The 25998-nt window shown below is 36.8% G+C and overlaps 1 protein-coding gene across 3 annotated transcripts in view; it reads left to right on the top strand.

Annotated features, from left to right (window-relative positions):
* Positions 1-25998, top strand: part of mllt3 (MLLT3 super elongation complex subunit) — a 126525-nt gene that overhangs the window by 12889 nt on the left and 87638 nt on the right. For all 3 annotated transcript variants that reach the window (XM_088632071.1, XM_088632051.1, XM_088632061.1), the window contains one exon: positions 222-402. In XM_088632071.1, the coding sequence (XP_088488197.1) occupies positions 306-402 (97 nt within the window). In that variant the 5' untranslated portion in view covers positions 222-305. The remainder of the gene's footprint in view (positions 1-221; positions 403-25998) is intronic.

The following is a 25998-nucleotide window of genomic DNA, read 5'->3' as shown; positions in this document are numbered from 1 at the left end:
GGAATCACTGCATTGCAATAGTTTATCTTTTTGTGGCGTTCCCTTCTGCGCGTTTTCATTATTTCATGTGTAGTTGTGCAGTAGGCTGTACCTATTTGTAAGTACGCGTATTCATGTTATCTTACGATTCGTATCGTTCTCTTTCTAAATTGTCCTAGTCAGGCCGTGGCGATTGTAGCGATGGTAAAGTTGACTTCTGTCGTTGTATTCGAATGTTGTAGGGCGCAGTTCAGGTGAAGCTAGAGCTTGGACACCGTGCCCAGGTCAGAAAGAAACCTACCGTGGAGGGTTTTACGCATGATTGGATGGTGTTCGTCAGAGGACCCGAGCACAGCAACATTCAGCACTTTGTGGAAAAAGTAGTTTTTCACCTACATGAAAGCTTCCCAAGACCAAAAAGAGGTAAGGACGCCGCTTCGCAGGTGTGAGGTCGAAATAATATAAATATTGAGGTACAGGTATAAATGTGTACTACGTGTGTTTTGTGGTTGTAGAGTATTAAGTAGTAGTAATGGCAGATCGGGGCAATATTGTTTATTGGGAGTAAACTATTAAACAGCAATACTGTTCCTTTTCGCCTTCTACTACGATAATTGAACAAGAACGTCCCTGGTTCTATATGGTTAAGAATATCGATTAGCTAAAATATGGTATTGTTTGGTTGGCTTTGTTTGTGGTGTTGATGTGCATTTACCTGCATCTACAATGAAATTGACTTCAGCTTGGTCCACTGGATTATCTGTTTAGCTCAATGATCATATCAAATCGATGTCTTTTGTTTTCTTACTTGTGTTTGAACTGCTTTCGCCTTGATTTGTGTACAAATTATCTAGTCGATTTAAGAGATAGTTACGCATTTAAGCCCTCGATTTGTTAGTTTTATCCTGGAAGCTGTGTTGTAACATTCAGAATGGCTTCGGAAAGGTGATAGAAAATTCACGCGCAAGGTATTGTTTGAAGTGACCCGTTTTAACGACTTCTAAGGTAATTTGGAGCAAAGTCTCGTTAGCATGAAGTACAGATAAAAACTTTGGTTATACTATTTGATATAACTAAGTGTTTGTATGGAACGTTTTTTTACTATAAAATGCTACTACTAAATGCTATGCAAGTATTTCCCGGCGTAACACGCTTAGTAGCACCTCCTATAAAGAAAAGAATCAGACACCTGTTAGGAAAAAAGTTTTTTTTTCTTATGTACTTTTCGTTTCAGTTTAAAATCTATTTTTAGTATTTTTTTGCTTTCTGGTTGTAACATCCATCCTGCTTAAATATGAAACAATTTGTAGTAACTGCGATAGTTTGTTGCGAAAGGTTTAACTGGGGGTAAAACTGGTGTTTTTTTAATTCTAGTCTTTTAAAACTAGAACTTTCTGCTGTGAAACTGGAATTACTCTACTGTGTTTACGTACGATAATCCCAAGATTAGAGTTGACTACGATAGCCTGCAGCCGACCAGTTTTCAGTCTGAAATGCAACAAAAGAAATACAGCCTACTGATTTAAGGGTGCAAGCTGTGATGCAGTCAGTCAGACAAATGTTATGCCATATATAATAGCTCTGTACGCAGCCTTGGGAGACCCTAATCTGGTACTGGAACGGATGTTGCTAGGTGTGGCGTGACATTGTTGTTAAGAACTGTGTACTGAAACGTACACTACTGTATACATGTATACTGTATGTGAGGGACGGAGTTGGGAGGGGGGCGGTTGTAAATTGGACGTCATACCGGCTGAGTATTCGCTTGGCAAGGTTGGAAGGCATCCGCTAAATATTTGTTGGTTTGGGATTTTTTTTTATGTAGCTGCTGGTGTTTTTGAGTTTTCCTTGACGTGACAAGTCCTGGGAAAAATGCCAAAGTCAGTGCCTTAGAGAGATCCTGTCATATTGTAATTACACGCGACTCAGATTGCAAGGAAACATTCTCTATTTATTGAGAACAGTTGTAAGGTTGAGCTGCATTGTGCAGGTCGCTCACTTGTGATTCGTTTTTGCTTTCTGTGCGTCTTTTTAAAACCTAATACCCGATGATGCCCGAGAAGGAGCGTGTTAATAAAATACAGCATTTTTCTGTGTATGGCAGTTGCTGAAGAGCTTAGTTTGAAGTTTTTTTTCAGGTTTGTAATTACAAACCAAAATTCGCATTTGCCTTTGATCCTATCAACTAATTTCAACGACCGTCTTGAGAGTTACTTTTAAAATGTTATTTCGTAATTTCTCTGACCATGGCACCTTTCGTAAGTTACTTGTATGTGAAATATATAGCCCCATGACAATTTAATTTGTGTAGTCGAAGTTTTTTTTTAGTCTAATAAATCGGCAATTTATGTATTGTAACTCCTGTCACCACATTTTTCTGTTGCGTTCATATGTATATACTTAGTAATCATTACAGTTAAACCTTTTGTTCATTTGTAGTTCTCTAAACTTTGGGTTACACAATTATTGGTTTAAAGCGTTCTCATTAAGGAAGTAAAATTTATTTTAATTACGAGGAGCTTGTGCTCCAATCTGTTTAGATCGTGGTGATATGTACAAATACCACTTAACACATATGTTAAACTAGATGATGTGGAAAGCTGATTGTCATCTGAATCCGACCTTCCCAGAGAGCACAATAGCACTGCGAATCTGAGCCCGATGGGACTACACTAACTCTTGTATTTGTTATTGTAACACATCTTCTAGCTTTTCAGATCATGTCAATAGACCCTTTTTACTGTTTGTAACGTTTTTTGTCTGCTGTTATCATAGGAAAACGTCAGGTGGTATATTTTAGTTTTCGCTTGAATTAATGCAGGGAAGTAGTGTTTAACACTTTAAAAGAAATGCTGTACTGTATATTCACGACTCTTTTTTTCTTATACTGGAAGCGAACGTAACTTTTATAACATTTTGATTCTTCCAATACTAGTTATACGATTAATTACGTTTAGTTAAAATCTAGTATACTCTACGACAACAGCATAATAAAGCTGATTACGAATTTGCAGCAACTAATTGAAAAAATCATCTTTAAAAAAGATGCATTGAAAATATTTAAATTTTTAGATATTTCATGGTTAACCATGTTCGGTATTTAGAGATCTTAAAGAATCGAGTGAGGTAGAGAGGGACTAATTACGTCATTTTATTCCGGTCTCCTAAGAACTATCCTTTTTGATTTATGGATTTAGCGCTTCTACAGGCACCGCAAAAATCTAACACGGTTTGGCATGCGGAGACGAAATGATTTCAAGCATTTTACAAGTTGAAAATCGACTGCTGCGGGGTTTTATATACAGTACCACACACGATGTAATTTTATTGTACATCTGCAGTCAGCCTGTTTTCACAGAATAATAATGATACATTATTTTTGTCAAGAATATATTGTGTTTTATGATCTGTGCTGGTTGAAATAATTGTGAAAGTGCAGTGTCTGATATCTGCGTAGTAGACTGCCAGATTTCTCATTACCATTTATCATAAAAGAAGTTAAATGATCACTGCCTTTGCGAAAAAATATCTACTTCTAGAAATTGATTTAATACTGCTGTTATCTTTATTTTAGAGGATTATTTTCCTAAAGAGAAGAAACTTGAAAAGGGAAGTTATACACAGAGTGAGTTCTCACTTAAAACAGTAAAAGGGGTTTAACATGAAACAGTTTTTTTAAGAAAAAGCATCTGTCCCTATAGTACTGTTAATTGAGTCTCCTGCAATGCATTTGTGTGAGAATCTGCAATGTCTGCTTCTTAGTGTTTTGTGAAATTGGTACACATCATTCTGAATTGTTTTAGGTTGTCCTATTTTTTTAAAAATAATGTGACCATATCGTAGGCCAACACAACATATACAACAGTTTATGGCTATTTAAGTTTAATAATTTAAGTTTTCTTTAGAAGAAGATCAATTTGGAAGAGTCCTGTCAAGATCATTTTGACATTGCAAAAGAAAATGGCCAAACCTAAAATGTACTTTTAAAAAAAGTCCTTTTTGAAAGCAGATTTGTTTTTTTGTGGAAAAAAACATTTCTGGACATTCTAGAGAATGGAAGAGCAGGAGAGAGAGGTCATCTAACATTGAAGGATTCTTTCAATGTTTTGTTTTCAGTGGCAGCCATTTGGTTGGTTAGTAAAGCAATGCAGGTAGACAAGGTCTGTTGCCTGCCTGCCTTTTATTGTCTGGCAACCTCTCATCTCTTGGCTAAATGGCAGGCTGTGGTTTCAGGCTCTTGTAATGTTTTGAAAATCAGTGTCTCTGTGTACCCACAGGATTTTAATTAGCTAAAATACGTTTTTTTTTTTAAAGAAAATGCAGTGTGAAGAATCCCGGTCATTGTGTGCTTCCATACACAAATGTTTTATCAATGTTTAGTGTTACTTGCTAGTGATGTGGATATTTTGGAAAAGGATTAGATGATTAATAAGGGTTTAATTATAATTTTTAAATGGTTATTTTTTTGTTTTTTTGGACATACCAAACTAGCTTCCTTGGGTGTTATTAGCTTTTTTCATCTTGTTGAAATAGATATGACAGAGGAGAAAAGTTTGCAAACATTATCATGTATATAGTCCAATGATTTGAGTAAGATTCAGTAATCCCTGGGCTTATAGTTAATGTGAACATGGCTATAAATGGTATGTAATTTAAAACCTGATGTTTCTGTGGTGACTCATTAGACGTGAGCAGGCTATTTTCAGTTTCTGATTTTATTAGTTGGCATTTATGATGTTCTCAGATATGCACAAAATGACACAATCTTAAAATGTACAGTATCTAAGGAAAGTACATTTAAAATGTCTAAGGAATAAGTTTTAAATTGTACTTTAAGTTTTAATATAAAAACTCAATGTGAAATATAACTATTGGTAAATATTCCCTATGTCCTTACATAATGAACTACATAACCCTGGGTATTTTTAATTTTCAGTGTGCTGAAAGTCCATCTTGCTGCATCTGTTAGATTCTCCTAGTAACCTAAGATCTTTACATTCAGTTTAATTTTTGCTGTGTAATTCTCTGATAATCACTGTTGGTTCTTGGACTATGTCCACAGCGATACAATTGGGGGTTCTGTAGCACATATGAAATGCATTTTTGGTGGACTGAAAACACCTGATCTTGTCCCAGTTTTGATGTGGTTAGCTTCCTCTGTGTGTAGCACATATATCACTGGCACTCTGATTTATGATAGAGACTGATAGACATGAAAGTTAACATTGGATTTAAGGAAGAGATGCACTTGAGAACAGCTGAGCCTGTATGACATCTCGGTTAAAATCCATCTAGAATATTTATTTTTTTGAAGCATTAATACTATCCATAAATCCTGTAGGAATTCTGAATTTTTCTTAAACTACCGAAACGTGTTTTAGAAAGGCCTTTGAAGATGAGATGTACACCGAAACAATGTTTGTTTTCTTTTCTGATAAATGTGCGCAACGTTTCAAGAAAATGTCACACAAAGTGGGAGGATACTTGCCTTAAATAAATCCTCTAATCAGACTTAAAACAAGCCAAGTTAAATGCTTAAAGCACTTTTCCTCTTTTAAAAACACAAACATTTGAGTCAATCTGCCAAACCCTAATTTATACACAACTTTTGACAAAGTTTTATAGTTAGATCTTAATGATCAAATTATTGAATGATTTCTTTACAGTAGTCAGAAGCAAACATGTAGTCACAAATTTCAAACCTTGGTTGAAGGTTAGTCCCTTCTCCATAAAAAAAAAAAAGTTTTAACTGGGGGGAAAAAAACAATTATAGATTTTTCTTCATTTTATTTATCTTAGAAACCAGGCTGTATGAACCACAGCTTACTCCTCATACGTGGGACAGACTAATGTTTTATTTGTATATGAAAATTTAAAATAATGTATCCTGTAAAATAAGATGTTTAAAGTAACAGGGTGTGTCCATTAACAAATGATGCTGTGGTTTTTGAAGTTTCAATGTCATCTTTTATGCTGCGCCTCGCTACTACTATTTTAAGTTTGGTTAAACGAATGCAGCAAAAAAAAATTGGAAAGTAGATGTTTGGAGGTAATTGTTAACCCCCCCCCCAGAAGAAATACCTCTGGATGAAAAGTTTGCTCTTTTCTGTTTTAAGGTAAAAAGTTTAGCTTATTTTCTATCCCAGGGCCCCCTGGCTTTGATCATCAGGACTGTTTGACTGAAAGTTGAGGAAAATGTGATTCCTGATGTACATGTGTTTGACATTTTAATGCTAACAGACTTGTGAATAGTTTGGTATCAACACTGCTGCCTTGAGATGAACTCATATTGATATGGGTCTGTAGAAGAGTATGGTCCTGCATTAGGTCACTTCCTTTGCATTTGGGGCGTCTATACTGTTTTATATAGTCAAATTACCCAGCTGTTCTGGATTATACTGGTGCCCTCTTAGGACATGAAAGGAGTCTTTCACTTACCTTGCTTTGAAAACATGTCTTTATAAATAAACTGGTTTTGGATGTAAGATGTTAAATATTGTAAAAGAGTACTTCTTGCAGACAACAAAGACACCTATATTTCTTATTTATCCTAAGGCTACAGAAATGAGCAGTGCTAATCTTTAACCATTGCGGTGCAAGGTCAGTTTTTAATCTAGTTTACTTCCCTTTGCGGTGCCTGTACAGATTTAATCTTGCAATTTTCTGTTTTATAGCCTCCGAGACATTTAAATTGAGCTCAATGGATGTCCAACAAAAGCTATGATTAGCAGCCATGCTGGGTAGCCTTGGAAACCTGATATTTAGCTCTCAAAGTCATCAGGGAGAAGGGACCATCTCAAAATAAATGGACTGGAACGTGGTTTTATTTCACTTTGAGCATGTTCTGATCTGTTAAGGAAATCTAAATTAAATGATTGTGAAATATAGTGCTGTTTCTGAAACAGTTTGGCAAACCTCTCACCTTCATTTCCTTTATGGGTGGTTAATATTTTTTAATGTTCTTACTTGTGTAGAAATTGAGACCATGTTATGTATAGACCATTGAAAATAAATTTACTGAATCTGACAAATTCCCTCAAGTTTACTGTGAAGGAGAGAAATGCATTTTCAAATATCCTTTTAAGACAAAAGTTTTTAATGGACTGCTTGCTCTCAGTTGAAGTTTAGATCCTTATAACATCTGTATGTTGTTATTTGGAGATGTAAACTGTGTTGTCTCTGCATAAGATTTTATTTCCCCTGGGTGGCTGTCATACTATGGTTTCATGTTTAGTTCAGGAAGATTTACATGTTGCCACACACATAGAAGGCTTTGGAAATACTAAATGGAGATAGAATTAATGTTCTTTACTTTGAAGTGACTAGTAAATTGTTGCAGTCACAATAAGAATGAAATGCAGTGTAAGTGAACTCTACTTTCATGTGTTCTTTTAATATGTGATTAATGTGCTCTTCTCTGTTTTAATCAAAAGTAAATTTTTGTGTTTGATTGGATATTTTTACAACACGATCAGAAGGCTAACTTCTAGTCCCTTTTGTTTTTGCACTATATAATATGAAGTATTACATTAAACTACCCTAGCTATATAATACAGTTTGGTAGAGATTTCTTCCTGGGTTGTCTTCAGCTTTTTCTTTTTTTCTTGCTTGTTTCCATTAATGAACCTGCTGTTTTCTATTGAAACTCAAGGCTTGGTGGACAGTTATGATGCAGATTCAGTTTTTGCTTTAATGACCCTTGTATATGGTGAAATTTGAAGTAAATTAAGTATTGACAGTTAGCTAGTAGCTATATGATTCTGGGTTGGGATCAATTCTAGTTTTCTGATAGCAATTAATGTTCCTAGTTAATTGTTTTGCATTTATGGAATTGGAAAAACCTGCATTGACTCTTAACACTAGTTTGATGAATAGATATCGTATAGCTCCAACATTGACAACAGTATTAGAGGTGGATAAACTGAGAGAACCCTGTTCATTTCTTACAGTGCTTGCCCCCTAATATGGGTCTTTGTCTACTGTTTTTGGTGCTGATGTAATGGAAAAACACATTGTGAATTGCATTACTTCTTATAGCTGTCTCAGTGTGATCTGGTTTGATAAAGTTGCTCTATGTTGCATATTGTGTAAGGTGAGAGGAGATGTGAGTTATATCTAAACTAACAACCTGATGGAAAAATTATACAGTAGATGAGCTTCACTGTAATTTATTATGTTCTGTAAAGTTTCTGATTTCAGCTGGATCCAGGGATGCTGCTCTTTATTGTATAAAAATGAATGATTGGATTGCCAGTAATGTTACAGGTAGTGTCAAGCTTCATTAAAACTGGGACTATCAGCCTTTGAGAGAAGAACACAGGTGTTGCAGTAGAGATTAGTAGATTTCCTGTAATAGCATCATTTCATGAGTAGCGCATTCACAATCTTTTTTGTTTTGCATGGCTTGAAATTTTTGTATTAGTTTTATTTAGTTTTACATGAAACGAAAGTGGATGAGTGCGGTAGGTGCAGGTTAAAATCCCCGCAGACCTGCCAGATGGCTAAAAATCATTCAAGGTGTTACTTTAACAGCTACATTTTTTCCAGAACAATATCCATTAAATGAGAATGGTATTTAAAGTGTTCTTAATGGATTATTAGCTATGGGTATAATTGTTCTTTTTCATGTGATGGTTGGTCTTTAGCTCTTAACCCTACATTATTCCAAGTTGAGAAGATGTAAAGAATGTGGATTATGCAGTGTGTAAATGAAAAGCTGTTTTTAATTTGAGTGATACCTAGGCTTTAATGATCAATTAACTCAGGTTTTGAAAAACTTACTGTTCATCACTGAACTCTTTTATTAGTGCTGCTAAAGTGCCTTCAGATATTCACATTTTACAAGCTTCATTTTTTTAATCCTGTATTTAATGATTAGCTCGATATGGTAGCCTCTGGGCTTAATGTCTCTGTGTCTAGATTTATAGGATTCAGCCAGTGGATTGTGTTTTTCCGTTTATGATCAAGTTTGTGGTCTCTGTTCACATGCTGTATCAGAAATATTACTGAAGTAGCTTCTATATATGAGTACCCTTAAGGGAATATGTTTTTCCTCCGGAACTGTAACTACCAGTTCACTGTGTTCAATGTACAGTAGGCTAGTTATTCCTCAGTATGGAGTGTATAGGTACCTGACAGAGGAGGCATTGCAATCGTCTGTTAACTGTCATTATCCAGTTTTAGAATGAGTCTAGGTGGTGGAGCTAATATACAGTAGACTATACAATATACAATAGACTTCTGTTTTACACTGTAGTTAGGTTCTTGACATAGCCTCTATGTCCAAAAGCGTGTATAATCAGAACTCTCATACCCTCATATTCCCCTCCCTTAAATAAAAAATCAAGTTTAAATGATGAAAACAGTAATACAGCAAATACAGTCCTGTACAGTATATAAAATAAAATATAATAAAATGCAGAGAATATATCCGATGCATAGCTCTCATTAACAGCCCTCTAATTATTTTAAATATTTTTCATATTTTTTAAACTTTCTTATTCATTATGCTTTAAAATTTAGCAGGAGGGTAAACTGGAGTATAGATGTACTACACCAGTATAAGTACGACAAATTCACCAAACTCCTGGAATTGATCTTTTCTCAGGATCTCGGTTGCAGTACATTGTAGAGCACTTTTAAGCAGAGTTCATGATGTGGCCTCTTCTTGGCCTCTGGAGACCAGCCTCCCCTTTCTCTGCACTTGAGTGGCCAGTTGAACTTGGGGCACAGGAGATGAAGGTCTAGACTTGTAAAGTTTGTGAGCTGTGAGATTGCACTGCCCTTCACAGCTGCTGGTGATTTTGCTTCTGCACATACTTCAGCTGGAATGTTCATGGTCATTGGCCATTTTTTAGTTTCACGCACACAGACAGGGTTTTCACAGCCTGTAGCAATTTTACTAATGACAAGTTCATCTAGTTTTGAACTGCGATAAATGGTGGGAAACCAAGTAAGTGTGGCACTCACAATTGTGATGTTGGGTTTGCGTAGGGGAGGTTTATATTGTAGTAGGAGATTTTGCAGCAGTGTTTTCAGTATGTATATAAACTTCATTCAGAAAACAGGTTATTGATTATTTTGACACTTACTGTACCTTAATTTGTAACTTTTAGCTGAAACAAAATTTTAGTTCTTGGTTATTTTGCAATATTAATACTCCCCTACAAGTCACCTTCAATGATGTCATAGTTTAATGAAATTTCACCAACAGCAGACTTATTCACATTTAGTTTTTGGTATTTAATTGATCGACTGCTATGATCATGCAGTTCAGTCTGATGTGTCCCATTGTGGCCAGAAAATGGGAAATGGACACAGGAAGAAAGCTAATTTAAAGTACCATATGCTGATTGCATATTATAAGGATTTATTACAGTGCCCATGTACATCAGCAGTGTCTGTAAGAGTAATAAAAAAAGGCTAGCGCCATAATAATGGCAAACATCGTTAGGATATCTAGTTAAAATGTAGCAAAATGTTATGTTAAAATTATGCAATTCACTGCTACATACAGCATACATACAAAAACATATATATTGCACAGTCAATTTGGAAAAAGTCCCTTATATGAACCAGAGGACATAACTAGTAACTATGTACGAGTGCATTTGAATCTGAAAACAGGAGGTGCTCTTTTCCTACAAAAGGTTGTATAGATCTGGAAAAGGCTACCTACTGTAGCTATCCTGTTAAAGTTTATCCTGGCTTCTTTCAAGAAACAGCTGAATAAGGTACTTAGATCAATTAGCTACTAGCAATTAGCCTGGCTGGATTACCCAAATGACCTCCTCTCATTTCTTAATCTTTCTTAAATTCTAGATATCTTGTAAAACGCTTTCCTTAACATCCCTGCAGTCTGTATAATAGGCACTTTCCTGTGCAAATGAACCTAGAGTTCAGAGTCTTATTTTTTTAGTTTTTCTTTTAGGATTTACAAATTCCATTTGCAAGACCACTCTGGAGAGCTTCTGTAAGTTCGGCTAAACTTTCTGTGGGTGCGTACTGTATATGAGAAATGGAATAAAATGCGAGTTATCTGCATCTCCATGAAAGACCACTCCTTGAGCTGCTAGAAACGGCAGTGAAGTTAACATTTTTAGCAGTGAGATTCTTTGTTATAACCAGCAAGAATATAAACATCTTCTTTTTTTCAGGTGCAAGTATACTCTGAGCTGCAGCGTTGTGTACAGAAAACCTTTAATAGGTGAAAACTTTCATAGCGTTCTCTTTCACAGAAAAAAAGCTTATTCACAAAGACTGCTATCTTGTGATTGATGGTCAGTTGTGGACTGAGGCATCTATTGGGTGGATTGTGTAAGATCCTACTGGGTTTTAGCCAGGTGATTCTGTTTCTACCTTCTAGAACATGCTGGCTATGTTAGCTGGTGTTTTTTAACTGTCCTTATGTGTGTGCTGCCCTCTGATGGATTGGCGCTCTCTCCAATGTATAGTCCTGCCTTTTGCCCTGGACTTCTGGGATAGGCGCGGGTTGCCCTGATCAGAAATGGGTGGGTTTCTGATAATGCCCCCTTTATATCCCCATGAGCTGTGATTTCCAGAACTGGCTGATTCCAACTTCTGGTATGTCATTTTCTACTGCAATGCAATGAAACCATTAGCCCATAATCTTCATTTTGATATATTGTAAGTGATGTTTTTGTTTATTAGATCTTATTCTTTTCAAATTCTGCATGCAGTTGTCTGAAATTAACCATTATGGGAAATAGTGAATATGAAGTATTGGCAGTGAAACTGAGATCCTTCGGATGCCAACTCATTTTCATTTGCATATCCATTTCTAAGGCTTAGTAAGAGATTGTATATAATATGTAAATGCAGATATCAACTGTTCCTTTGAGAGGTCATATTTGCTCCTAATTATGCTCTGTTTTCAGTGACTTAGTTGAAAAACCATTGTCCATGGGGGATATTTGTGCAAACATATCGAAAGAATACCAGAAGATATAAGGAATGTTTTTATAACGAAAAACCCTTCACCCTGAGAAGAAGAATGTCTTATTTTCATGGGTTTATCCACTATAGCAAGCAATTTATATAATTGGGTTTCTAGCTGTGAAACATGATGTCATCCTTCATCCTTGACTAACTTTCATCTCCCACAATGTGCATTGACTCAATTTCCTCTTAAGTCATTGACTGTCTGCTTTTGAAGGAAGACATAACCACAGGAACCTCAGAGCTCAGATAGAAACAATTTTGGTTTACCTTAGGTACCACTGTTAGCCATTTAATAAGCATGTAATTTTACTTTTAATATTACATTGGAGTGACCACAGAAATGTCAAAAATGCATTTGCTACCCTTTCAATTGAATGGATGCACAGCTATCTTCATACAGTAACTTCAGGGTCCCAAATTCCTTTTCATTATAGAAATCTGTAGTAGTTGCTAATGCCAGATTTTTTTCTGTCATTTTACATTTTTGTCTGACCCTAATTGTATCAAAGACAGATCTGTTAGGATGTCTTAACTGTGTCATTTAGGACATCATTCACTGTCTGAAAGCCTTCCAGATAAATATCTTTAAGGGATTCATAGCATGACACTTAAGTTACTTTATAGACTACAATACATACACTGGGACAACCTGGAGTTCAGTTACCTACGTAATGTACATCATTGTATGTTAATATGACCACAGCTGTAAATCAGCTACGAGCTACATGGAGTTTTTTTTCCTATTTAGTATTATAACCCCATTTATGATGAAATGGCAAAAAACAACCTGTAACTTGGTTTGGAGTTTTACATATTTCTTCATAGTCCTCTTAGCACTTTTCTCTTTTGCTAACTTCTATGTACTCCATATGAGTGGAACATATTGAATTTACTTCTGTACTGATTATACTCTTTCGGTCAAAATTGCTATTGTTTAAAGTTATCTTATGGTATTTTTCCAGTTAATCCAAAAGTGATTTCATTAAGAAAATATCTTTCAAAATATAAAGCAATGATTTTTTATTTTATTTTAAGGTTTGGATTTCTTCAAAGAAGTGATAAATGACCATTTTAGCCAAAGCAATTGGAACTGTGATTTGCTTTATCGAAGTATGTTAGCTGCTTGTCTAAGAGACACAAAGAAGTGCTTGATGTGGAGAAGTGTTGTTTTTCAGTAAACCTCCTAGGTCCAGAAGCCTGAATTGCACATCCTAAAAGGAGGGTGGCAACAGCACTGCCTTTCACAACCGCAAATGGCACACAGGGGGTTTGTTTTCCATCCTGTTGTTTTCTAAAAATGGCTGGATCTGCACCGACACAAAGCAGCAAGATTTCTTTATGGACCCTCTGAATCAGACAAAAGAGTTTTCAAGGAGTTGCCCGTGTCCCCTGTACTGTATGGTAAAATAGGGCTTTGATGCCCCCCTTCCCCCTGTCCATGCAAGAAATCAAAGAGCTGTAGGAATTTGCCAGTAATTGTTTTACGACTCGCCAGAAATCATACCTACTTGTATAGGTGGCACACAAAGGCAGAGCTGTGAAACAGCAAGCTGTTGCTGCTGGCATAAAGAAAAGAAAAAGGGAACTGAGGGAGTGGGAGATTGCTTGAAACAGGAACTGGGCTGTAAATGCTAATTCTCCCAGTTTTGTCAATGAAAGGAAGGTGGAGGAAGCGGTTTATTGAAGCATAGTTTATGAGGGCTGTCTCTTGGAAGGCTGCTTTCTGTTTTTTTCCCCTTTTCCTCTGCCATTATGCAGCAGTTGTAGAAGTAAAGGTTACAGAAGTTATAAGATTTTAATAGGGTTCTCTGTGTTAGATTTGTGTGCATTAGGTGTTCAGTCAATTAAACAACGGGCCTTAGCCTAAATCGATGTTTAAGGTGAGGGAAACACAAGATCTGGAGATGGCTTTCAAATACATTTAATGAAGAATGTTCAGCTTAATTCATAGGCACCTTAACTGCATCCATTTTAAAGATTGATGAAAATAATGTAATGAGGAGGTTTGGGGTTTCTGCCTGTATCTGGTCTAAAATAGCCTTTTCCCATACTTTTTGAATCACTTCAGGGACACAAAACAAGTTTGGGTGCTGTGTAAATGATGTGTAAAAGTTTTTTTTAAGCCTACTTGATACACTAGCCTTTGCAAACTGACTTCAATATTTTTGAATTAATAATTTTAATAATGATTTAATGTGCTTTTTTGGTGAAACTAATAAATTGTGCACCTTACTATGTGTTTGAAATGACCTGTCGGAATGCTGTCCTGAAATCTTACAGGAAACTCAAAGCATAAGCCTTTTCTTTCTAATGCACACAGTGCAAGGCTTAATTTTCTGACAGATTGTACTGTTTCTACAGACCTCATTTTAAATTTATAATTTTTTGGATGGAGATGGCAGACCTAGCATACTGCAGAGGAAAATCTGAATTAATAAATTGTAAGCTATGCCAAGCAATCATTTTTAGGATCACATTTGCAGTAAAAAGTAAAATATGCTGCTACTCTTCAATCAATCACTGCAGAATGTAAGCGGTGATAAGGCTAATTTTAAATTCTAAACCTGGTACTGTTATCTCAATGATTGTGCCCCAGCTGTCTTGTAATCAAGGATTTTAGTACAACTACTGCAAATCCTCTTCTCTAAAAACCCAAAGCTGAATAGGTTTAATGAATGATAAGGTATTTATGCAGTTGTCAACACTTCATTTAATAATAATAATAAATAATAATTGCTTATAGTTATATATTTCTGGACACTCCATTCATAGCTCTTTACAGGTAATGGGGGGCTACCCTCCACACCATCGATGTGCAGCATCCACCTGGATGATTCGATGGCAGCCATAGTGCGCCAGAACGCTCGTCACACAAAAGCTTTTAGTGGGGTGGAGAACAGAGTGGTGAAGCCAATTCATAAATGAAGAGTGTTAGGAGGCCATGAATTGGTAAAGGCAAATGGAAAGAGTTTTTTTTTCTTTTCAAGAAATGCCCTGGGATTCTTAATGACCACAGAGAGTCAGGCCTCAGTTTTATGTCTCATCCAAAGGACGGCACCTTTTTTTTTACAGTATAGTGTCCCCGTCACTATACTGGTGCAGTAGGACCCACACATGCTGCAGGGTGAGCGCCCCCAACTGGCCCTTCTAACACCACTTCCAACAGCAACCTTAGTTTTTTCCAGGAGGTCTCCCATCCAGGTACTGACCAGGCTCATACCTGCTGAGCTTCAGTGGGCTGCCAGTTGTGAGTTGCAGGGCGATATGGCTGCTGGTAAAAAGTACCATTTGGGGTTACTGCGTAGTCGACAGGATTCGAACCTGTGCAGGGAATCCCAAATGGATTTCACTTCCGTTGCCTTAACTACTCGGCCACGACTACATGTAATCAGTGGAAGCAGGGTCTTAACTCAGGAAGACTTGGCAGGGTGGGATTTGAACTCTCCCCTCTGAGCAACTTGGAGCCTTAATCCAGCACCTTAGACCGCTCGGCCACACTACCCTCATTTAAGTGTGTGAATAGTGTTTGGCAGTAAAGTGGATTGTGTTCTTTGTTTTAAATTAATCCTATTCTTTATGGACTTCTCCTTCTGTTGAGCATGGAGTTCTCCATCCAAGTGTGTGCAGTGATTGACATGACTGCTTTTTGTAACTGCAGAAGTTCAGAGGGACTACAGGTGGGGGGTCCGGGTATTTGGTTCCCATGCTAGATATTTAAGTTTAAGTTTAACAGTGATCAAGTGACCCCCTCTCCAATTGGAATAAATTCTCAAACTGTGTTTAGAGTGGTAACTCCACCAGGAATACACAGCTGTTGAATAAACTGTAACTGGATTAATTTTGCTGGAAGCAAATGAGGGATGGCTGTTCATCATATCCTCATTTTGCAAAACTGTAGCTCTCCTTCCGATTACACGGCTCCTTCTGTAGGCCTGTGCCATGTAGCTGAGGCTGCCTGTCCTCTGACTGACACCTAAGCTTTGTTTCCGTTCCGGATTACAGTGTGAAGAGGTGGACAGCCTGGCGAGCGAGATTTGGAGGAGGGGTTCGTTCTCTTCCTGCAGGTCAGTCTGCGAGAACAGTGCCGAGTCTGGTTAAATAACAGTGCACCGTTTCAGACTCGGTGTAACAGGATTGAAGTGACTGCATATTCTTTCATTTTCCAATGGCATCCGATACTTCAGCCAAGAGCAGAATTTTAAATCAACCTGTCTAGTGCCAACTACTTAAAATGCAATAGCACCTAATGTTCATAATAATACTGGGGCATTGAGAGAGAGGTTTGGATCATTAAACCAAATGGTGGTAATGAAGATGCTGAATCTGTTCCATTTCAAAGTAAATGTTTCATTAATTAGTACCCTGATTAATCCAGCGCAGGGGTTCTTAAACTTTTACAGGTTCTGCACTCCCTACAGTGATAAAAGGTACTCCACACCCCCACCAAAAAATAGTGTTCATCACTTTTGATTGTGTTTTTAGGTTGTTTAATGGATTGATAAATGTATACTATTTTAATCAAGTGTTTTTATTACAAATTCAATTTGCCACATTTATTTTATTATTATGGCAAATGTTTAAGTTTTTAGTGAATTATTTCATTATTATGTTTGTTTTTAAAAAAGCATCTTTTAAGAGGCGCGTAATTTTTATAACCTTCAATGGGATGGTTCGATGTCAGCCAAAGCTCAAAATTGCAGAACAGTTTTTGACAGAACAATTCCCATGTCATGTTGATGAAATGGAAAAAGAATATACTGACCAAGGTGTATATGTAATGGTGTGTCATTGCACATGTATCGTCTTTCTTCATCTGTTATGATGAGGTCACATTTGAAATATATTGGATGGGAGTGCAGGAACCCCAGGTTCAGAACCTCCGATCTACGGTAGTAGCTTTGCATTTGATGTAGAATAATTAGTGCCTCCAGTGCACGATCGGTCTATTGCTAGTTTATAGTTGGTAACGAGAAGAGTTCCCTCATCTACTTTTTAAGATGTTCATGTGTTCTTTCCAGGATCACAATCCAGGTCCCTTCAGTTCAGCCCCTGGTGGATATACATTTTCCTCCATAAAATGTCACTTGGTTTCCCACAAGAAGGTAGACCGTGTCTCCATGTGTTGGGACAGGTGGGATGGAATGACCTTCCCTTTCCAGGAGGTTCTGAGGTTTCCACTTGAGAGCATTAAACTTCTCAAAACCTTGTGACCTCACATGTTGAAAATATTGCACTCTTTTAGTGTTTGTCAATGATGTGAATGAGCTGTGATCATGTAACGCATATAGGTAAAGCGCCATTATAAGCAAGGCGTTTATCCTGGTGAGACTCATGCCACGAAGGAACCTGTCCCCGAAGCATAGGGTACAAGGCAGCATTAAGAACATGTCAGCGCTCTGCTCTGCTCCTCGATCAAACACCTGTTGTCCCAGGGCAGCAGTGCCACAAACGCCAAAATAATGGAAGCCTGCTCCAACTCTGGAGCAGAAAGGCAGCAGCTAACCAGGACGCCATTGAGCTGCTTGGATAGCATTGTATGCTGAATTAATAATTGTAATTGTTTTTTCTATAGTGCAGCAAAGCAGGCTTGGGATTGTAAAATGTTTTGTGGAAATGTAATTGTCAGCAGTAGGATCAACTCATTTCCTGCTGATTGAGTGAATTCTAACAGCCAGAAGAAAATTAATTCTAGTTTAACCGTTGCAGCTGTGAGGACTTCTTGTGTCTTGGCATGCATGTGTTGTAGATTTTGACATTGTGAAACAGTAGCATTGGCATTTGAACTAACTCACAATGAAATAGAGATCATTTTAAAATGTTTCCCTTGTTGTGGTTATTTTGGCATAAGAGAATTTTACAATGACTTACATATTGGTAAAGACTCCCCACTGCACTTCTGTCATTGTATAATTTCTCTGGAAGGTCCTGCTGTTTGTTTTGAGAAATAGTTTGCCTGCATTTATGCTTGACCATTCCAAACAGACGTTAAGATTAAACCAGTATTCTTGTCTTCTCATTCTGTTTTATAATGGATATAGCTTTAAAAAACTAAAGAGTCATGTTGGCTGTATGTGAAACCCCTCAAGTCCTTCAGGTGGAAGTAATCTAACCTTATGTTTCACATTACAAAACACAGGGAAGAAGGCAGATTGCATTTTGATTCAGTCCACCCTTTTGTCTATATAACAGTGAAACGTGATATTTGAATGGGTGAAACTTGGGTTCTGGTATGATTTATCTGCAGTAAAAAAAAGTTTAAATTGCTTGTGAAGCACTTATTTACAGAATTAAAACCATAAATACCTCTAGATTAGAACATATTCTTAAAGATCTACTTCTCAGATGCCTTTTGGCTATTTCAGCAATAGAGACTACTTCAAATGCTCAGTCTGACACCACAAAAAGAGTCCTGTGTCCATATTTATTCTGAATTATAAAGTGGCTTCTAGCAAAAAAGAAAACAAAATGTATCGCACATTTCTGATGAGATGTAATTCATGAAACGATTCACAAATGAGAATCAGTTATGGTCTTTCATCTTGCATCATATGGTGAAGGAACCCTACTAGGTTATACATAAATGGCTTGTAAATAACATTTCACAGCATATATCATTGGAACACCAGTGATTAACTCATTATGAGATTGTTACATATGGTCCAGTTATAGGTTTTTTTTATTGTAGCTTGGCATTTACAGTATTGCAGGAGGAAGCTTCATTAGTGCTGTAAACTCCAAAGTAAAATGAAAAAAGTTTGGTGGCGGGTCCTTCTTTAGAGTAGCTTCAGGGATCTATAGACATAGTGTAGTAGGACTTTTGAAAATTAAATAGCTTTGCGGCACATAAGGTATGTGGAGTGAAATCCTAAAACTTCAAATGTTCACACTATTCAGCATTTTAAGCCACCACTCCAGAACCAGCTGTCTCTCTGTGTACAGTTCATTCAGTGGCTGGGAACAGAGGGTTGAAGTGTGCATGCAGCAACCCAAGTGTGATATCACTCTTGGGGGGGGCAGAACCCCTGGACTGGCGAGATGTGGATGTAGTTTATCTGGGTTGTCTGAATTTTTTGCTGGAAGTAATGCTCTAGTACATGATATCCTTTGCTGTCTATTTACTTGTAGAGACAGATCTGTTAGTGCTAATATTTTAAGGTTTTGTAATTTAGTGCACGGTAGCCCTCTGAATCTTTTGAAATCAGTACTTTATAGTCCTTTAAGGGCAAACTTTCTCCTTTGGTTTTGGAACATATTTTAAACATCTGCTGAGCATCTGACATGGGAACCATTAACCTATAGATGTTTTGGGCAATAATAGTTCACCGATTGTAGTCAGGATCCAACGCATTCACTTCCTTCAGGATAAGATGATACTTTGAATTTTATTCAGAAATTCCCATTGCTAGGAATCAAAGAAGAGGAAAGAAATACTTGTTAAAGTTAAGATCTGAGCAGCTGAGTTCTGAACATACTGCAGGTTCTGAAAGTTCTTTGGTACACTAGCAAGGCATGTATGACAGTAGTGAAGCCTGGAAAGAACATAATTGTTTTAGCTTCTGTCCATCAAATTGAGAGATGTGAATGCCTATGAGTGACATTAGGAACATTGTAAAAAAAATTGAATATAGATTTTAAATACAAGACCTATAGATACTAAAAAGACTGGAAACATGAGCTGTGCCAGATGCCACATGACCATAAGATTACCAAGGTGAGGAGGCCTTTCGCTCTGTCTAGCCAGTTTGGGGTTGAGCAACATCCTTGGCCAACAAGGATAATGGATAAGAAAATGAGTAGTCATCAATATAGCAGTAGTAACCCTAACGACTGGTTTTGGAACTAAGCATTGGTTTAAACCTAGGTTTAATGGTTAATTAAAGTTTAAATTATTGTAAATGAATTATCTTGTAAGTGAATGACAACAGCCCCATCTAGAACTTTCCAAATGTTAAGAATTGCTGAGGAGGATGGACTTTTTTTTTTAGCAGAGTAACTAGCTAGAAGTTTGAGAGCCAGTTTACAATTTGAAATCTTAATCATTTTTTATTTGCCTGACCATGGGTCAAAGAATTGCAAATTTTGAACAATGCAAAGTTATGTAATCACTAACTAAGGAACTTGTGATAGGTTTAATTTTAATCTCCCTCTCAGATTGCTGCTTTTTTAATATATAAAGACAGATGCACTATCAGTCGCATACAAGATTTGAAATGGATTAGAAAAACAAATTTGAATAGCTGTAATGTAAGGACATTGTGGAACTTCAAAACAAATCTAGAATTCAAATGCCCAGATCAAGGGCAAAGAAGTCACTAACAGGTGGATCACAGATGATAATAATGTCCAATCTGTGACCTTTGTGGGTGGGCATATTCATATGCTGAATAAATCATTTAGGAGACCTGAGAATTTATTCCATAAAATAATGCTAATGAGACTCAACATAAATATTAAAATCTTCTAAAATTCAAATGACTTAAAAAATGAGGCACAAGGGATGATGAGCCAAAAATTCTTCAAACAAGACAGAATACTTCCTTCACGGTCTGTATAGTAGAATAATTGCTAGAGGCATAATGGAAACAAACTACAGTGCTCTGCATTCAAATTATTATAAAAATAGATACAGGCAAAGGCCTCCGAGCATTCAATCATAGTGAGAGTGTGCTGGTTGATGTATAAGACATACAACATTTTGCTAGGCAATGGTTCCTGGGGGATGAACCTGATTTAGCTAATTTTGATCATTACATATTTTTATTTAAACAGCCAGGTGTCTCAGTAGTAAAGCTTTGTTTTTCAAGCAGGGAGTGTTAATAATGCTACTTTAACAGCGGTTTAGGTGATATTACATGATTAAAAAGGTAGGCAGACCACACAAGGAGCTTAAATCAATTCTATGGTGTCTTTGTGAACTAACATGAAGAAGTTCAGACCCTCTGAACTGTCTGGTTGGACGATATGTGGAGCTGAACCATGACACTCATTTAGGTGGTGCGGCAAGTACTGAGCATACTTGATTTGTAAAAATGTTATTTAGCGCTAATATTTTAAAAATTCAGGTTTCATGTTATTTAGGAACATGTTGCCTCATTGTGCTGATATTTAGATATTTTGTTAATGGTGGTATTAATATATTCTAAAAAACAAAGATGTGAGCCTCTGCAGGTATATGGACCTGTATGCCTAACTTGCCAATAACAGCATTTAGTTCAGAAGAACTTGGCCATATTTTACACTGGAAACAGAGACCAATTCTGAGACATTGCAAATTTGGCAAAATCTGAACATAATGTATAATCTTGGATGTAGCAGCCGGACGAATTGCCCAAATCCATTTTAACATTTGGGCAGCACAGGCTTTAGTGCCTCTTAGTGATCCAACAAGCTCTGGCAGCTACTAGAGTCCTGAGAGAGTCCAGTCCTCTGGGGCCACCTGCAATAGAGCAGTAATGTTCACTCTTGGTCCTGAAGGGCTGCAGTCAGTCATTTCTTGTAGGTAACCTATAATCCTCAACGAGTAAGGACCTGGAGGCACTGATGTTAATGATCAAGGTAACATTCGAATCGCAAGTCGCCAAGGGTCCAGGGTGGGAGTAAAAACAAGACACCATGGTCCTTTGCAGTGATATTCAAGAATGAATCCAGTGGCAAAAGGCAAAAGTTTAGTTAGTTCCGTTGATGCACATGGTTGAAAACAGTAACAGAAGGAAGACCGGATGACCATGTGCTGACTCTAGTACTCAGCACAGGCTGACACAGGCAACGATCTCAACCAAATAGGGCCATTTTCTCTGGGTTTGAGGCTTTCAGCAAATGTGGCATAAAAAGGAAATTGCATAGCAGAGGACAATTCTATAGGACCAAATGTAGCCGCATCAGGCCTGTGGCAGGTGGTGTTTAAACAAATTAAAACCTTCTGCAGAATAAGTGAAATAGTGAACCTAAAATAATTGCCAATAAATGCAGCTAAAAATAATAGTGGAGTTGCAGGGTGCATCTTATTAGGATATACTCTTATATCTAGAGAGAATACTGACGTGGAGGATTGACTTGGAGAGAGAAAATACATTTGTCTGAGTAAGAACTAGCTGTCAGCAAAGTAAAGGCTGTCATTCTCTAAGATCTTTGTCAGAATACCTGTTGGGTGTCTCTCAGATGCAAGACATAGCATGTTTCATAATGGGCAGCAGAGGTGGGGCAGTTTTGACTCCATTTGAGCAAAGTCTAAATTGGGTCATAGATTGAAAAGGCAGGATGCTGTCTGTCAAGTCTTTTTGAAATCATGGGATGTCTGTGGAGAAATTGGAGGAAAATGTCAGTAGGTAGATGTTTTCTGTAAGCAGTGTTAAGTCAAGAGAAAATAAGAACATTTTGGGGAAAGTCTCAAAGCTTATTAAAAAAAGGAGTAGTCTGGGACAGGTTATTCCCACTCTGACATTCTATTGCATCTTTGGCTGTAGAATAAATCGTACCTGTTAAGTATAACATTTTATTAATAAGAATTGGCTGAGATTCATCTTTGAACATGAATCAAGGTATGATGGCATATGTCTAAGATGGTACTCTGAAAACAAACAATCAAATAGTTTTTGCTGTTTGTAGGGACATTTTAGAGTTGTCACCCAATGGGATTTACCATTATAAACTGTAAAATTGTATGTTTCTTCCTTCCTATCTGGATGGTATTTTAAGTATGGTATAGAGGTGGAATTTATAAGGCAATAGAGAGAACTGAGTTAATAGTATTCCACAAAAAATCCCAAGTTTAAACTAATGGAAAAATATTGTTTTTTGGTAAAGTCTGCATAAAATAAGAGCAATGACAAATGAGAGGAGGCCATTTGGACCATCTAGTCTGTTTTGTAGTTGAAGCTGATTAATTTGAGGATCTCATCCAGTGGTTTCCTGTAAGAAAGTTTTTTCAGCTTCAGAAATGTGGGTGGTTAGTTTGTTCCATACTCCCCCAACACTTTGTGTAAAGTAGCAACTCCTGTTCTCAGATTTACTTCCACTTGTGGCCTCCTTGTGTTGCACTATTTATTCTGTAGGTGTACACTAGGTTGACTTTGTCAATGTCTTTGCAGATTTTGAATGTTTGGATCTGGTCCCCTTGTCTTCTGTTTGAGTCTATAAAGGTTAATCTCTTTCAGCCTGTCAGTGAAGGGCATTGCTTTAAGAATGGAGCTGATTGATTTGTTCTTCTTTGGACTGATTCCAGAGCAGCAAACTTAAAAGTATATCAACACCTAAGGCTTTTTAAAAGTTTCCTCTGTCTCCAATTTTGTATGTTTGGTTTTGCTGTAATATTCTGCACATTAAATGTCATCTTCCAGTTTTTTGCCCAGTCTCGAATTTTATTGAAATAGTTTATTTCATTTGTTTCTTCTATAGTGTTTAATTCTTTCGGTTTTGGTTTTGTCAGAAAATTTGACAAGTCTATTTGGTATACCAGAATCTAATTGTAAATTAAGGACAGTAGTCCTAGTACAAATCCCTTTTGTACTCCACTAGTGACATCTCCTCAGTTTGAGCTTTTTCCCCAATCCCAACATGCATTTCTCTGAGTAACCTACCACCTTTGATTTGAAAATTGGTCATAAACTATGCAGTTAATCCAAACTGCAGTTAATCCAAAGCCTTTTAAAAATCATCAAAACCTTTTTAAAGCCATCATATTGTATGCTCTGTGCACCCTTTTTACTTTTACTTGTTTAAACAACTCAAGTTCGCTAAGCAAGACCTACACTACCTTCTCTAAATCCTCATTGGGGTAATTTTTTGCAGGTGACCCTGTAGTTTAGCTTTAATTAGCTAGCATAAGCTTACATGTAACATGTTGAACAACAATTGGAAAATGTGTACATTTTTACAATAGTGAATGTGTATAAGTGTCAAGTCCTGTAATATTTTCTTGCAATAATACTGTGCTTTATGTGTTAAAGAACCTAGCTCATCCACCACTAAAGTGCATCGCTGACGTACGCCAGCAGCACCACTACACAACAGCTCAGTTGGAGAGGTGATCCATTTTTCACAAAATGGATTGAAAAAGAACTTTTCGGCCAGGGTGTATAACCCATAGTAAACGTTAAGCAGAACACTGGGATTACCACCCCTAGTTTTATTAGAAGAGCCATAGGGTCTTTAATGTCTGAATAATCTGGATTTCACTTTCAAATCTTATTTGAAAGAAGACGCCTGCTGCTACAGCACAGTGTCCCTGGTCACCATAGGGCATTGTTTTAGAAGTTATAGTTCAAAGACAGAATGCCTCTAACTGGTCCATCATCACAACTTGCCACAGCAACGTGATTTTGCCTGTCAGTCTGTAATCCCAGTACTGAACAGTCTTCATTTGTGATATCTGATAAAATCAGGCTAGGAGATGGTGATACTCATGCCATGATCATATCTTATTTTGAGCTGCATGTGTATACTAATGTCTTATTAGATTTGTTTTTCCTTAAACCTGTTCTGTCTTTTAAGTTTAATAAATAGCACAGTGCATCACGATGATTTGTAACCTCTTGAAAGGTATCTCCTAACTCATGGTGGTAAAAGACCATGATTTATGTGTTGTGTAGCATGAGGGCAGTCATATTATTTTCACTTTCATTCTATATACCTTTACAATAGAATTCAGAAAACTGCAGTAACCTAGCAAATGGCCAGGTGCTGAGAACCTGCCTATTGACCCTTTATTCCTACTTTACTGCTATTTTGACACAAGGAAGTCTGAAGCTTCTGCTCATTTTCCAATGCAAGTCACCATTCTTTTTTTTGCTTGAGTGCATGAGTCCTGTTCTCCTGCAATGCTTAATCTGAAAGTTATGAATAGTCTGGTGTGAATATATAACTCCAGAGATTTGCATGTTTTCTGAAACAAAGGTGTGAATTAAGATTGCTACTGTATATAGGTCTGACTACTGAATAAATATCCACTATTTATTGTATGCTTCTTACTGTCATATACTGTATGTTGTTAGTCAAAGGTCCTTGTTAGAAACATGCTTTTGACTAACCTTAAGACAGAAGCCTGTAAGAATGTCTGTAACATGTCTCTGTCCAAAACGTTGCCTGTTAGTTCATTAGTTTGAAATTCCATTTCATTTATGAGTGCCACAGAGACAAGTTAGCCTGTATTGTACAACTTGTTTCTACCTTAGTATTTCAGATATTTAAAGGCTTGCCTATTATAAAAACGTGTTCCTTTTACCTGATTTAACTTTTTTTTTTATTGTGGTTGATACATTTCTTTTTTGGCTCTTTGTGCATAAGTATGGTGGTCTTTGCATTACTTATTTTTAAGTATTGTTGTGAAGACTTTTAAGGGCATAATCAGTGTTGGCAATATTAATTTCCCTTCAAACTTCTCAATGCCACAACATCACAATGTTACACAACACATTACAGGTTTTGACAGCACCTTATAAGTTCTCTCTATGGTTTTCATTAATGAAAATAACTTGACCTATACAAGCTAATAAATATTTAAGAATTATAATAAGGGTGAAATTACACACTCCACTGACCTTTTAACAGAGCTTTGAGTCACATTTTGGACGACTAGTTGCTTGGACTTTGAATCCTTAGTTTTTCCTTCTGGTCATATCACTCTTGAAGAAAGAGTCATGTTGTGGAGTTCTTTTATATTAATATTTTTTAACGTTAAAAATAATGTGAAGTATACATATAACCAATCCTGCACAGCACTTGCTTTGTCTTTTATGTTCGGCACAGAGAGCAGTTTGCAGAAGTAAGTTTCGGACTATGTCCAATTTAATAACATCAATTTGACAACTATCATTAAACAGTGTTGAGTGAACAAATCAATAATGTGACAAGTTATACAGTTTTTTTTTAATTGGGGAGCCTGATAAATTGTTTGGGAAGGTGTTGTGAAATGATGATATTGTAGACTTTTTGAATTTTGGAGAGTTGGAAGATTTCCTTCATAATCAGATGATCTTGGGTCCAGGGGACTTGCAACTCGAAACAAATGTAGTCATCTCTGTTACTGTATGTCCCTAAGTCTGAGGACTGCCACTTGATGGA

This window comes from Lepisosteus platostomus, chromosome 1 (assembly GCF_059453375.1).
Source record: "Lepisosteus platostomus isolate fLepPlt1 chromosome 1, fLepPlt1.hap1, whole genome shotgun sequence".
NCBI lineage: Eukaryota > Metazoa > Chordata > Actinopteri > Semionotiformes > Lepisosteidae > Lepisosteus > Lepisosteus platostomus.
Note: the sequence above shows the minus strand (reverse complement) of the source record. Positions and strands in the feature narration are given on the sequence as shown.